The sequence below is a fragment of the Gekko japonicus genome, unplaced genomic scaffold (assembly GCF_001447785.1).
Source record: "Gekko japonicus isolate JY-2015 unplaced genomic scaffold, Gekko_japonicus_V1.1 scaffold2015, whole genome shotgun sequence".
Lineage (NCBI taxonomy): Eukaryota > Metazoa > Chordata > Lepidosauria > Squamata > Gekkonidae > Gekko > Gekko japonicus.
Genome location: NW_015160281.1, coordinates 212,324 through 223,970, shown reverse-complemented (window position 1 = coordinate 223,970; position 11,647 = coordinate 212,324). Strand labels below are relative to the sequence as shown.

The window sequence follows — 11,647 nt, the reverse complement described above, 5'->3', positions numbered from 1 at the left end:
TGAACCCCCATGATTCTAATCAGATCTCCAGTGGCCAATCACAAGCCCTGTTGGGCAAAAGCCCCACCCAGTTTCTAAAAACACTTGGCGAGTGCCCACGGGCACCGTGTTGGGGACACCCACCGTAGGGCTTGAATGGGGGCGACAGAAGCACAGAATAGGCCTGCGGACCAACCAGGTGCCGCCCGCGTGTCGGTCAGCCGGCTTTCACCCACGTCTCCCGGCTGACTCTCGCACATTGTTCCCCAGGGGCGGCATGCCGGCAGCCCCCATGGCGCAGGATCCGGCGCAGCTGCAAGCCGAGGTGGACCGGCTGACAGCCGAGCTGCGGAAGGCGACGCAAGAGAAGGTCCAGGCGGCGGAATACGGGCTGGCCGTGCTGGAGGAGAATGGGGAGCTGAGACAGCACTGCGGCGAGCTGGAAGGCCAGCTGGAAATGATGCGCTTGGAGGCGGCCCACATGAAGGAGGTGAGCGGAGGCCTTGTCCGTGCCCTCGGCCCCAGCCTGGGCGCCGTGTCGGACCCATAGCCAGGATCTTGTGGCTCGTGGGGCAAATTTCTTTTCTGGTGGGGCTGAAGTTCTCAGCCGCAGAAAGAAAAGCCAGGATTCGTGTGGATTATGACTCATCTACTGTGGAATCGAGCCTTTTAAAATCAAAGCATTGAGGCTTCTGCAGATCTTAGCCCCAGGGCGTGACGATAGCAGGCTGGAAAAGGGCGGGAGGGGAAGGGAGAATAATTTTTCTGGTAGGTGGTAGACGTGGCACTGGAAATACTTACCTGGGTTCGGCCAGGGTAGAAGCTGAGGAGAGGTTCGAGGCAGTCTCTCTCTCTCTCTCTGTCTCTCTGTCTCTCTCTCTCTCTCTCTCTCTCTGTCTCTCTCTCTCTCTCTGTCTCTCTCTCTCTGTCTGTCTCTCTCTCTCTTTCTGTCTCTCTGTCTGTCTGTCTGTCTCTCTCTCTCTCTCTCTCTCGTCTTCTCAAGCTGTCTATTCTGCATTGGTGTTCTTGACCATTTAGCCAATCGAAAGCTGTGACCAGGATAGATCTCTAAATTGCAAGCTGGCAGCCACTGTAGAATACAGTTGAGCAACACTTCTGATAACAAGCTAGCAGGTGGGGGTGATGACTTCTACAGTCAAGAAAGCCAACACTTAACAACAAGAAAGCCAACAAAACTCTCTCAAAGGAGACCAGTGTCTTGACACAGAGTCAGAAGGGGTTCTAGAGGTCACCTACTCCAACCCCCTTGCTCAGTGTGGGGATTAGTCAACTGCAGCATCCCAATCTGCTGAAAGGAGCGCATGCCTTTTAAAAAATGTTTAAAAATTATTGGGGGGGGGGAGCATTTACAGGAGAAATGCTTGTGGGGCTGTCCCTTTCAGAAAGAGGGCCGAGCCTCCAAAAGCCCCACTGTAGCTACGGGCCTGAGGTGTGTTCTCCTGCAACCTCCCTGCCTCTTCTCTACTGAAGGGCCGTTGCTTCGTAGTAGAGGGTCCGCTTGGCATCAGAAGGTGCCTAGTTCAATCCCTGGCATCTCCGGTTAAAGGGTCTGGTAGGAGGTGATGTGAAAGATGGGATCTTGGGAAGTCGCCGCCGGTCAGCTGACCTCGATGGACCAAGGTCTGGTTCGGTGTAAAGCAGCTTCACGTGTAGGTTTGAGGGTTCAATAACGACACAACACACAGAGATCTGTTGAAGCTCTCTGACCAAGCTCAGTTCTCTCTCTGTCCCAACTGTTTGTCTTGAACTGCCTGTCAGCAGCGTTTTATTAAAGCAGATCACACATTTCTCCCACCCTGCCCCGTACAGTGAAAATGTTACCGTTAGAAGAAGCCTCTAACTAGAATCACATTATGTTCCTAACAGAATGTTCTTTACGCTGAAACTCTCCTATCTTGCCCACTGTAGCCAAGTTTATTCTCTCAGCAAACTCATGCAGACTCAGCAGACCTTGTGCACTGCTTGCCAATCTCCCGGTGAGAACTTGAATTCCCGGGCATGCCTCACAGGAGTTTTCCATTCCCACATTCACGTGCGTCCCTGTGCTCCCCAGGCCTTGACGGAGTCCCACAGCGTCCACAAAAGGGCCGCGGCCGACGGGGAGAGCCGGGAAGAGCACTTTCTCCGAGAGGCGGCCTCCAAGGAGGCCCGCTTGAACCAGAGCATCGAGGACCTCCAGGGCGACGTGAAGCACCTGCGGTCCCAGCTGGAGGGCACGGCGGCGGAGAGCGAGCGTCTCGGGGCGGCTCTGCAGGACCTGAGGAAGGTAACCGGGCCCGGACGGCAACCTGGGGGTTTGCACTGCATCGTGGTCCGCCGACCGGTGTCGTGCGGACCACTCACTAGCTGCAGCTGCGAAGTCAGGACATTCTCACTTGTGTCATAATCAGTGTTCCCTCTGAGCTGAGTTAGTGTGAGCCGGCTCACAGTTTTTTAGCCTCCGGCTCACACATTTTTGTCTTCGCTCAGGAAGGAGGGCTCCAGAGCAAACTAATTCATGCAGGAGCCAAATTGCTCGCTCACAACTTTAATGCCCGTAGCTCACAAAGTAGAATTTCTGCTCACAAGACTCCATAGCTTAGAGGGAACATTGGATAGTAATGATAATTTGATTTGGCTTGATTTGATGTATTAGTTTCTTACCCCGTCCTCCCCGCCGAGGCCGGCTCTGGGCGGCTTACATACGAACCATATACAATTTCCAGCCGTATAAATAAAAATGATAAAACCTCAATTAATGCAAGTAACCTTCTAAAAGCATAAACATAGTAAAGTGCTAGTGACTTAGTTCCTCGTCTTGCAGTCAGCTCCTTGATCTTCTCAAGTCATCCTAGGCGATTAGCTCAGGCAGTCATTTGAAGACCCAGGGGAACAGGGCTCTCCAACCGTGGGTTGTCAGTTGCTAACAGTGGTGGCGGCTCCAAAGGCCTGGCAGAAGAGCTCCGCTTTATAGGCACTGCAGAACTGTAGAAGGTCCCACAGGGTCCTGATCTCTTCCGGGAGCTCGTTCCACCAGAGTGGAGCCACCACTGAAAAAGCCCTGGCCCTGGTTGTTACCAGCCTGGCCACCTTGATACCTGGGAGGGCCAGCCTGAAATGAAAGCTTGGATGCCTGGGACCAAACTCCGTGCCCGTGGGCATACGCCCAGTGCAAGAATAAAGCTGAAAGCTGGAGCCCGAAAGTATTATCAGGGAGACTTCTAATCCTGGAATGTGGACTAGCTCTTCCGCGTGTGCCAAAAGCGAGCCGTGAGCCGTTTATTTCTAGAGCACTTAACTCTAAGTGAAGCTCTTGAGCGCAAATGTCTCGGGGTATGGATTCCTGCCTGTCCAATTTTCCCCTTCAGCCGCCTATACTGTATTTTAATGACAGGGCACAGAGGGTCATCTCCTGTCTTTCCAGATTCAAGTTCTCCCAGATTTAAGTCCGCACACTTAACCACTACACCAAACTAGACCACTCTGGTCTCCTGATGGTGATTTAAGGGAATATGTTGGTATACACCAGGAGTCCCTAACCTTCTTGGGCCTGCAGGCCCCTTTGGAGTTCTGACACAGTATGGTGGGCCCAGCTGCAAAACGGCCACACAAAATAGCCGCCACAGGAGGCAGAGCTTATCTTCAGTCACAGATCCTGTGGTGGCGGCTGCTGGTGAAGCCACATTAGGAGCACGGACTCTAATCTGGGAGAACCGGGTTTGATTCCCCACTCCTCCACATGCAGCTGATGGTGTGACCTTGGGTCAGCCACAAGTTCTCTCAGAGCTGTTCTCTCAAGGGCAGTTCTCAGGAAAGCTCTCTCAGGCCTGCCTACCTCACAGGGTGTCTGTTGTGGGGAGGGGAAGGGAAAGGAGATTGTAAGCCACTCTGAGGCTCCTGTGGGTAGTGAAGGGCGGGGTATAAATCCAATCTCTTCTTCTTAAAAACAGTCAATCAGATCTCCACTGGCCAATCAGAAGCCTTGCTGGGCAAAAGCTCCACCTGTTCCCGCCCACTTAAAAACCACCAGGAACGGTGTTGGAGGGTACCCATAGGCACCGTGTCGGGGGACCCCTAGTGTATACACTGACCCATCCCACGATTGGTGAAGCTTCGTAGTAAAACTGCTGTCCATAAAATGACATGGCTAGGGCGAATATAGGTTCGGCATAGCCGGAGCCCCACTGAGAAATCTGGAGGAGATGAAAATGTTAACAGTGTGGGAAGTCGCTTGCAAATTGAGAAAATTAAAGAGTAGAACTGCTGGGGTCAGAGAAGGTTGCCCGGGAACGGAATGTGATCCCCTCGTGGCTGTCGGGTCCTCGGATATTTCTGGCGATCGCTTGTTTGCCGAACCCTTCCCTGCGGGTAATACTCTTTTCTCTCATGTGATCTAATCCCCCCGGTGCAGCCAGGCTTTCACTCTGACCCACTGCTTCTGCCTGGACTTTTGGAAGGGAGATACGGTTGTGTGCCGCTCCACGCACCTATATGTCCTCGTGCAAACAGGGACATTGAAAGAGTTGGGTGTATTCTGCTTCACTCCCCCTTCTGTGGTGATCTCTGGTAACATGCTTCTCAGCCCTGTCCTCCAAAAAAAACCCTGGAAGATGGAAGGAAAAAGAAGAAGAGATTGGATTTATACCCCGCCCTTCACTACCCAAAGGAGTCTCAGAGCGGCTCACAAACTCCTTCCCCTCCACATACCCCCTGTGAGGCAGCTGGGGCTGAGAGAGCTCTGACAGAAACTGCTCTTTTTCAAGAACAGCTCTGACAGAACTATGGCTTGCCCAAGGTCACCCAGCAGCTGCAAGTGGAGGAGTGGGGGAATCAAACCCAGTTCTCCCAGATTCGAGTCCACGCACTTAACCACGACACCAAATGGGATACCTCCTTCCTTCTAGCAGTCTTTGGCCTTGGAACCAGAGATATAGTTGCTGGATTCTGAACAGTTCCTAGAGCCTAACTATGGTTTGGTGCTGATTTGATGAAGTATATATGCTGTTTTTATTTTTTTTGCTTTGTAACGGTTTTCCTTAAATGTATTTGCTAACGTGCGTTTTATCCTGCCGGCCTCTGGTAGTCATAAATGATACATAGATCTCTCACGCGGTCTGCCTTCTGGCAATTCCTGACTCGGTTGCCGCTCTCTCCCTCGTGCCAGGAATGCTTGGACTCCGAGCGCAGTCGGCTGCGCGAGCAACTGAAGCAGGCCAAGGCGAGGGAGCTGCACCAGCTGCAGGACTGCGCGGAGCTGGAGGAGGAGAACATCTCCCTGCAGAAGCAGGTCTCCGTGCTCAAGGGCAGCCAGGTATTGGCCAGCGCCTGTGCCCCAGTGGCCTCAAACTGGCAACAGGGTCTGTCCTTCAGTGATTGGCGACCTGATTTGAAAGCTAGTGTGAATCCTATAGGGCAGTGGTAGCGAACCTTTTAGAGACCGAGTGCCCAAACTGCGACCCAAAACCACTTATTTATCGCAGAGTGCCAACACGGCAATTTAACCTGAATACTGAGATTTTACTTTAGAAAAAACAACTCATATGTTAACTTAAGATGATCCAAACAAAGTAAGGAAAGCAATCCCAAATGCTTTCATTTACCTAAAATTATTTGGCAGAGAATTCGACATGTTAATGACGGTCTGGGCTAGAGATGTAAAATTTCCAGAAATTTTGAAGCTCGGGAAAAAAACCGTTTTTTTCCTGGGTTTTTTTGGGAAAAACAGAAATTTTCAGAAAAATTGAAAAAAATGCCACATTAACATTTCTTCTGTCTTTTCTAGACTGAAAGTCATTCTGTTTAGGAACATAAAATATGAGTATGCACATTTTTACTTGGCATGAAATTATCACAACTAGCCTATTAAAAATATAGTGTATCCAAACAATTATTACAAACAGAATACCCTCCCACATGCAAAAACAAAACTGAAACTTTTTTATTTTCTTCTGACAATCGCACCTCCTAAAGGAAGAAATGCATCTTGTTTTTGTGTTGGAGAGTTCTATTTGTAACCTAGGACTTGCTTGTCGTCAGTGCACAGAAATTAGATCAATCTGATACTATATATATATATATTAGAAATTATTTGGAAAATATTTGAACACTTTGTCTTAAAATATTTTATTCATCATGTTAAAATAAAACGTTCCATAGTCAATTTTTTTTCTTTTCTCAATTTTTCCAATTTTTCGGGAAAAAACAAAAAGGCTTCAGGAAAAAAATGGGGAAAACGGTTTTTTTCCGAATTTTTCCGTTTTTTTTCCGGGCCTTCACATCTCTAGTCTGGGCCTGGCTGGGGCGATGGCATGTGTCCCCACAGAGAGGGCTCTGAGTGCCACCTCTGGCACCCTTGCCATAGGTTCGCCACCACTGCTATAGGGGTTAACGCTTGGCAGTTGTGCGTAGGGTTGCCATCTTCCAGGGGGAGCCTGGAGATCTCCTGGAATGACAACTGATCTCCAAATGACCGATCGGTTCCTCTGGAAACAGCAGCTGCTTTGGAGGGGTGGACTTCATTGCTCTATGCCCCCACTGAGGTCCCTATCCAGGCTCCACACCAGTGTTCCTTCTAAGCTGAGTTAGAGTGAGCTAGCTCACAATTTTTTATTCTCCAGCTCACACATTTTTGTCTCCGCTCAGGAAGGATGGCTCCAGAGCAAACTAATTAATGCAGGAGCCAAATGGCTCTCCCGCAACTTTAATGCCAGTAGCTCACAACGTAGAATTTTTGCTCACAAGACTCCACAGCTTAGAGGGAACATTGCTCCACCCCCAAATCTCCCGGAACGTCCCAGCTTGGAGTTTGCAACTCTAGTTGCTCACGTCTCTTTGCTGGCCCTTGCTTGGCTTCTAGGCGGAAGAGGGGACAGCATCTTGGGTTTTCCCCCTGAGCTTGGAACGTCTACTCGAGAGCGGGCTTGCAAGACTCCCGTACGTGCTTTTTTTCCCACTGCTGTTCTATGATCTTGTCTTGATGTACAAGGTTTTTTTAAAAATCACATGAAACTGGTTAAACCTAAGAAAAGGAAGATCTAATATTCCAAAATCAGCTACAGGAGAGGTGTCAAACTCATTTGTTACGAGGGCCGGATCTGACATAAATGCCACTTTGCTGGGCCGGGCCACGTGTGCCATAAAACGTAATGCCAGGTACCGGGGATAGAGTGGCCGAATCTGCATCTAGAATTTGCTCCGCTGTCTTACCAAACCCACACTGGAACAGAAAAAGATGCGGCTCAAAACCACATTCAAATACCCCAGGCCAAGGCCGTACTGACTGCAGAGTCACCCCCGAACAGCCATCAATCTGTGCAGAGGCCACCATAAAACCGAGAGATCAGACGAAGTGAAAGCGGCCTGCAGTCTGGATGCTGCCATAAAATCTGACAATCAATCAGAGTGAAAGCGGCATGCGATGCAGATGGGAATTTCTGTTCCAGTGTGGGTTTGGTAAGACAGAGGAGCAAATGCTAGATGCAGATTCGGCCATAAGCTGTATAAAGGACAGTAGCTACTAAGCTCCAAGTTGTCGTATCTTCCCTGCAAGGCCACACGGCCTGGGAGGGGGGGTGCAGAGGAAAACCCACGCAGGCAGACTGGAGAGCCTGCAGTGCAGCACCGGGCCGGTGCTCCCACGCCGCTTGACCACTGTAGACGAGGATGTTCTGCCATGCTGAAGCCACAACAGAGTGGCTCCCCCCCAGCACTCCCTCCTTTGCATCGGTTGCTCATGGGCCGCATAAGAACCGTGGACGGGCCTGATCCGGCCCTCGGGCCTTATGTTTGACACCCCGGAGCTACAGTGTTCAAAGAATCCCAATCATATCTTGATGAAAAACCGTTAACAGAAATAGAAATGTCCTGACTCAGCACTCGGATTAGGCTGGATAGATCTTCCACGGGAGCCAGGTCCGCAAGGCTGGGGGCCACCCCACAGGAGGCCTTGCTCTAGACCTAAGGGTCCCCAACCCTTTTTGAGCCCGTGAGCGCCTTTGGAATTCTTCTGACCCAGTGTGGCAGGCACAGCCGCGGGAGGCGGAGCCTGCTGCAAAACGGCTGCCCCAGTTTACCTTCAGTCCCACAGTGAAGATGGCTTGGGCTGTAGCAGCAGCTGCTGACAAAAACGTTTTTTAAAATAGTCTGCACGGCCGATCAGAATCCTTGCAGGGCAGGAGCCCCCCCCCCCCCGGCCCCATCTACTTCCTGAAGGCACTTGGTAGACACCAGGAAAGGTGCTGGTAGGTGCTGTGGCGCCCACGGGCACCACGTTGGGGACCGGTGTTCTAGTCTGATATTTGGTGAACGGGGCACATTAAGATAGGCAAGAGTTCACGAGCGATCTTAAAGAACAGCCTGGAAAGGTATAGGTAAAAAGGTGCTTCTTAGGCACTGCAGGGCCTAGGCTCTTCAAGTATTGAAAGATAGCCGATGTCTTGGCTGCTGCCAGGTCTTGGCCCAAGAGTGCCTAGCCAGGGCTTCAGTGTTCCCTCTAAGCTGAGTTAGTGTGAGCTGGCTCACAGTTTTTTTGCCTCCGGCTCACATATTTTTGTCTGAGCTCAGGGAGGATGGCTCCAGAGCAATGCTCCCTCTAAACTGTGGAGTCTTGTGAGCAAAAATTCTACTTTGTGAGCGACTTGCATTAAAGTTGTGAGCGAGCGATTTGGCTACTGCATAAATTAGTTTGCTCTGGAGCCCTCCTTCCTGAGCTAAAATGAAAATCTGTGAGCCGGAGGCTAATAAACTGTGAGCTAACTCACACTAACTCAGCTTAGAGGGAACATTGCTCCAGGGCAAGCTAATTCATGCAGCAGCCAAATCGCTCGCTCACAACTTTAATGCCAGTAGCTCACAAAGTAGATTTTTTTGCTCACAAGACTCCACAGCTTAGAGGGAGCATTGCAGGGCTTGTGCCATGGTTGAACCTGGCGCAAAGAGGAGCTGGTCAAAAGACTGTGTTGGAGTGGAAATAGCAAGCTAGCTTCAGGATATCAAAGGGTTGGCTCTGATGTTTAAAGCCCTACGTGGTTTGGGACTGGGGTATCTGAAGGACTGTCTTCTCCCATAAGTTCCCACCAGGGAAATAGGATCACAGTGTGAGGCCCTCCTAACTGTCCACAGAAGCTTCTTTGATGGTTGGGCATGTGAGACAGGGCCTTTTCAGTGGCAGCCCCCTGATTTTAAAAATGTATTTTATTTTACGCATTGTATCTATGTTGTAAGCTGCCACGAGCTCCGTATTGAAGAAAGGCAGCTAATGTTTCAAATAAATTAGCAGTATATCAGATTACATACAGGGGGGTGGCAAACCTGGAAGGAGACATCTGCTGGCACCGACCGCTCCTCTCGCCCCCAGGTGGAGTTTGAGAGTGTCAAACGTGCGCTCAGCTGCCGGGAGGAGGAGCTGTCCCTCGCGGGGAACCAGCTGTTGGAACTGGGGCGCCTGCGGGACCTGGCGGAGCATCAGCTCCAGGAAGCGCTGGAAACCCTGCAGGCGGAGCGGGAGCAAAAGCAGGAGCTGCGGCGGGAGCTGGCCGCCTGCTCCCGGGGACACCACGCCTCGCTGAGCAGCTTGCCGGCCAACCTGGAGGAGCTGAACCACAGCCAGGCGGAAGGCGAGGAACAGGACAGCGGCTTCGCCAACGGCAGCGCCCTGGGGGGCAGCATGGCCTCTACGCCCCACGGCAGCCGTCCTGCGCCTGGCCTTGTGGCAGACCTCTTCAGCGAGCTCAGCCTAGCAGAGATCCACAAGCTGCAAGAGCAGCTGCGCCAGGTGAGGGGGTTGAAAGGGGATGTGTGAGAGTGGTGTGCCCTGAGCCATGGGGAAGGGCCTTGGAATGCTGGGATCAACATCATAGTTGCATTCCTATTGGTTGGTGGAGCTGGCTGTGCCGTGAGAGCCAGTTTGGTGTAGTGGTTAAGTGCGCGGACTCTAATCTGGAAGAACCGGGTTTGATTCCCCCACTCCTCCACATACACCTGGCTGGATGACCTTGAGCAAGCCATAGTTCTGATAAGAGCTGTTCTTGAAAAAGAGCCGGTTCTGTCAGAGCTCTCTCAGACCCACCTACCTCGCTGGGTGTCTGTGGTGGGGAGAGGAAGGGAAAGGAGTTTGTAAGCCAGACTCCTTCGGGTAGTGAAGGACGGGTTATAAATCCAATCTCTTCTTCTTTTACCTCACAGGGTGTCTGTTGTGGAGGGGGGGGGAAGGGAAAGGAGTTTGTGAGCCGCTCTGAGACTCCTTTGGGTAGTGAAGGGCAGGGTATAAATCCAATCTCTTCTTCTTCTTCTTCACAAGACTGCCAGCAGATGAGAATTAGTGTGGTAGTCCACCAGATCCGAGAAAGCTCTGTTTACGCAAATGGAAAACCGGCTTTTCCCAAGGTCTGCCAACAAGGAAAAGATGGGGTTATTTCTTTAAAAAATCTATTAACCCCTTTTTTCCCTTTACATCCAGTTTGGTGTAGTGGTTAGGAGTGCAGACTCTAACCTGGGAGAACCAGGTTTGATTACCCACTCCTCCACAGGCAGCTGCTGGTGTGACCTTGGGTCAGTCACAAGTTCTCTCAGAGCTGTTCTCTCAAGAGCAGTTCTCGAGAGCTCTCTCAGCCCCACCTACATTACAGGGTTTCTGTTGTAGGGGGGGGGGGCGTTTGTAAACCGCTCTGAGACTCCTTTGGGTAGTGAAGGGCGGGGTATAAATCCAATCTCTTCTCTTCTTCTTTTACCTCACAGGGTGCCTGTTGTGGGGAGGGGAGGGGAAAGGAGTTTGTAAGCCACTCTGAGACTCCTTTGGGTAGTGAAGGGCGGGGTATAAATCCAGTATCTACATCTTCGTCTTCTTTTACCTTACAGGGTGCCTGTTGTGGGGAGGGGAGGGGAAAGGAGTTTGTAAGCCACTCTGAGACTCCTTCGGGTAGTGAAGGGCAGGGTATAAATCCAATATCTACGTCTTCTTCTTTTACCTCACAGGGTGTCTGTTGTGGGGAGGGGAAGGGAAAGGAGATTGTCAGCCGCTCTGAGATTTCTTCGGGTAGTGAAGGGCGGGGTATAAATCCAATCTCTTCTCAGAGTTCAAGGTGGCTTGCAACGTAACTAAAATATATAGAAATACATTTTAAAAACCCTAAGTTTGAACTCTGAAGAAGTGTGCCTGCACATGCAAGCTTATACCCAGAAGTAAACTCTGTCGGTCTTAAAGGTGCCACCGGACTCAAACTTTGTTTTGTTGCTTCAGACCAGAATGGCTACCTACCCTAAATCTGTTAAAAAACAAACAAACCCTCAAAATTTAAAATTGCTACTCAGGACTGCTAATAAATTTTAATCAAATGCAGTCCTAAATAAAAACTATTTTCAGCTGCCTCCTGAGGGTCACAAGGGAGAGGGGCCAGGCGTGTCTCCCCGGGGAGGTTGTTCCATAACCCTGGGGCTGCCACTGAAAAGGCGGCGTCTCACGTACCTGCCAAACAAGCTTCTTTGGTTGATAAGACAGTCGGGAGGGCCTCTCCCTGTGATCTTAATTCACAGTCAGGAAAGCAGGGGTCATTTCCTGCAGGAGCGCACAGGAGCAGAGCTCCAGCAGTAAAGAGCCCAGGGGGTGGGCACATGCAACAAGCCCCGCCCCCTGCTCCCAGCAGCCCTCAGTCAGAGCAAGAAGCGGCCAGGT

General features: G+C 51.0%; 1 protein-coding gene across 1 annotated transcript in view; it reads left to right on the top strand.

Moving 5' to 3' along the window:
* LOC107114020 (protein bicaudal D homolog 2-like) overlaps positions 1-11,647 on the top strand; it is a 30,310-nt gene that overhangs the window by 12,058 nt on the left and 6,605 nt on the right. Inside the window, exons 2-5 of the mRNA XM_015415444.1 lie at positions 250-469; positions 2,054-2,266; positions 5,144-5,290; positions 9,335-9,751. Of these exons, the coding sequence (XP_015270930.1) occupies positions 257-469; positions 2,054-2,266; positions 5,144-5,290; positions 9,335-9,751 (990 nt within the window). The 5' untranslated portion in view covers positions 250-256. The remainder of the gene's footprint in view (positions 1-249; positions 470-2,053; positions 2,267-5,143; positions 5,291-9,334; positions 9,752-11,647) is intronic.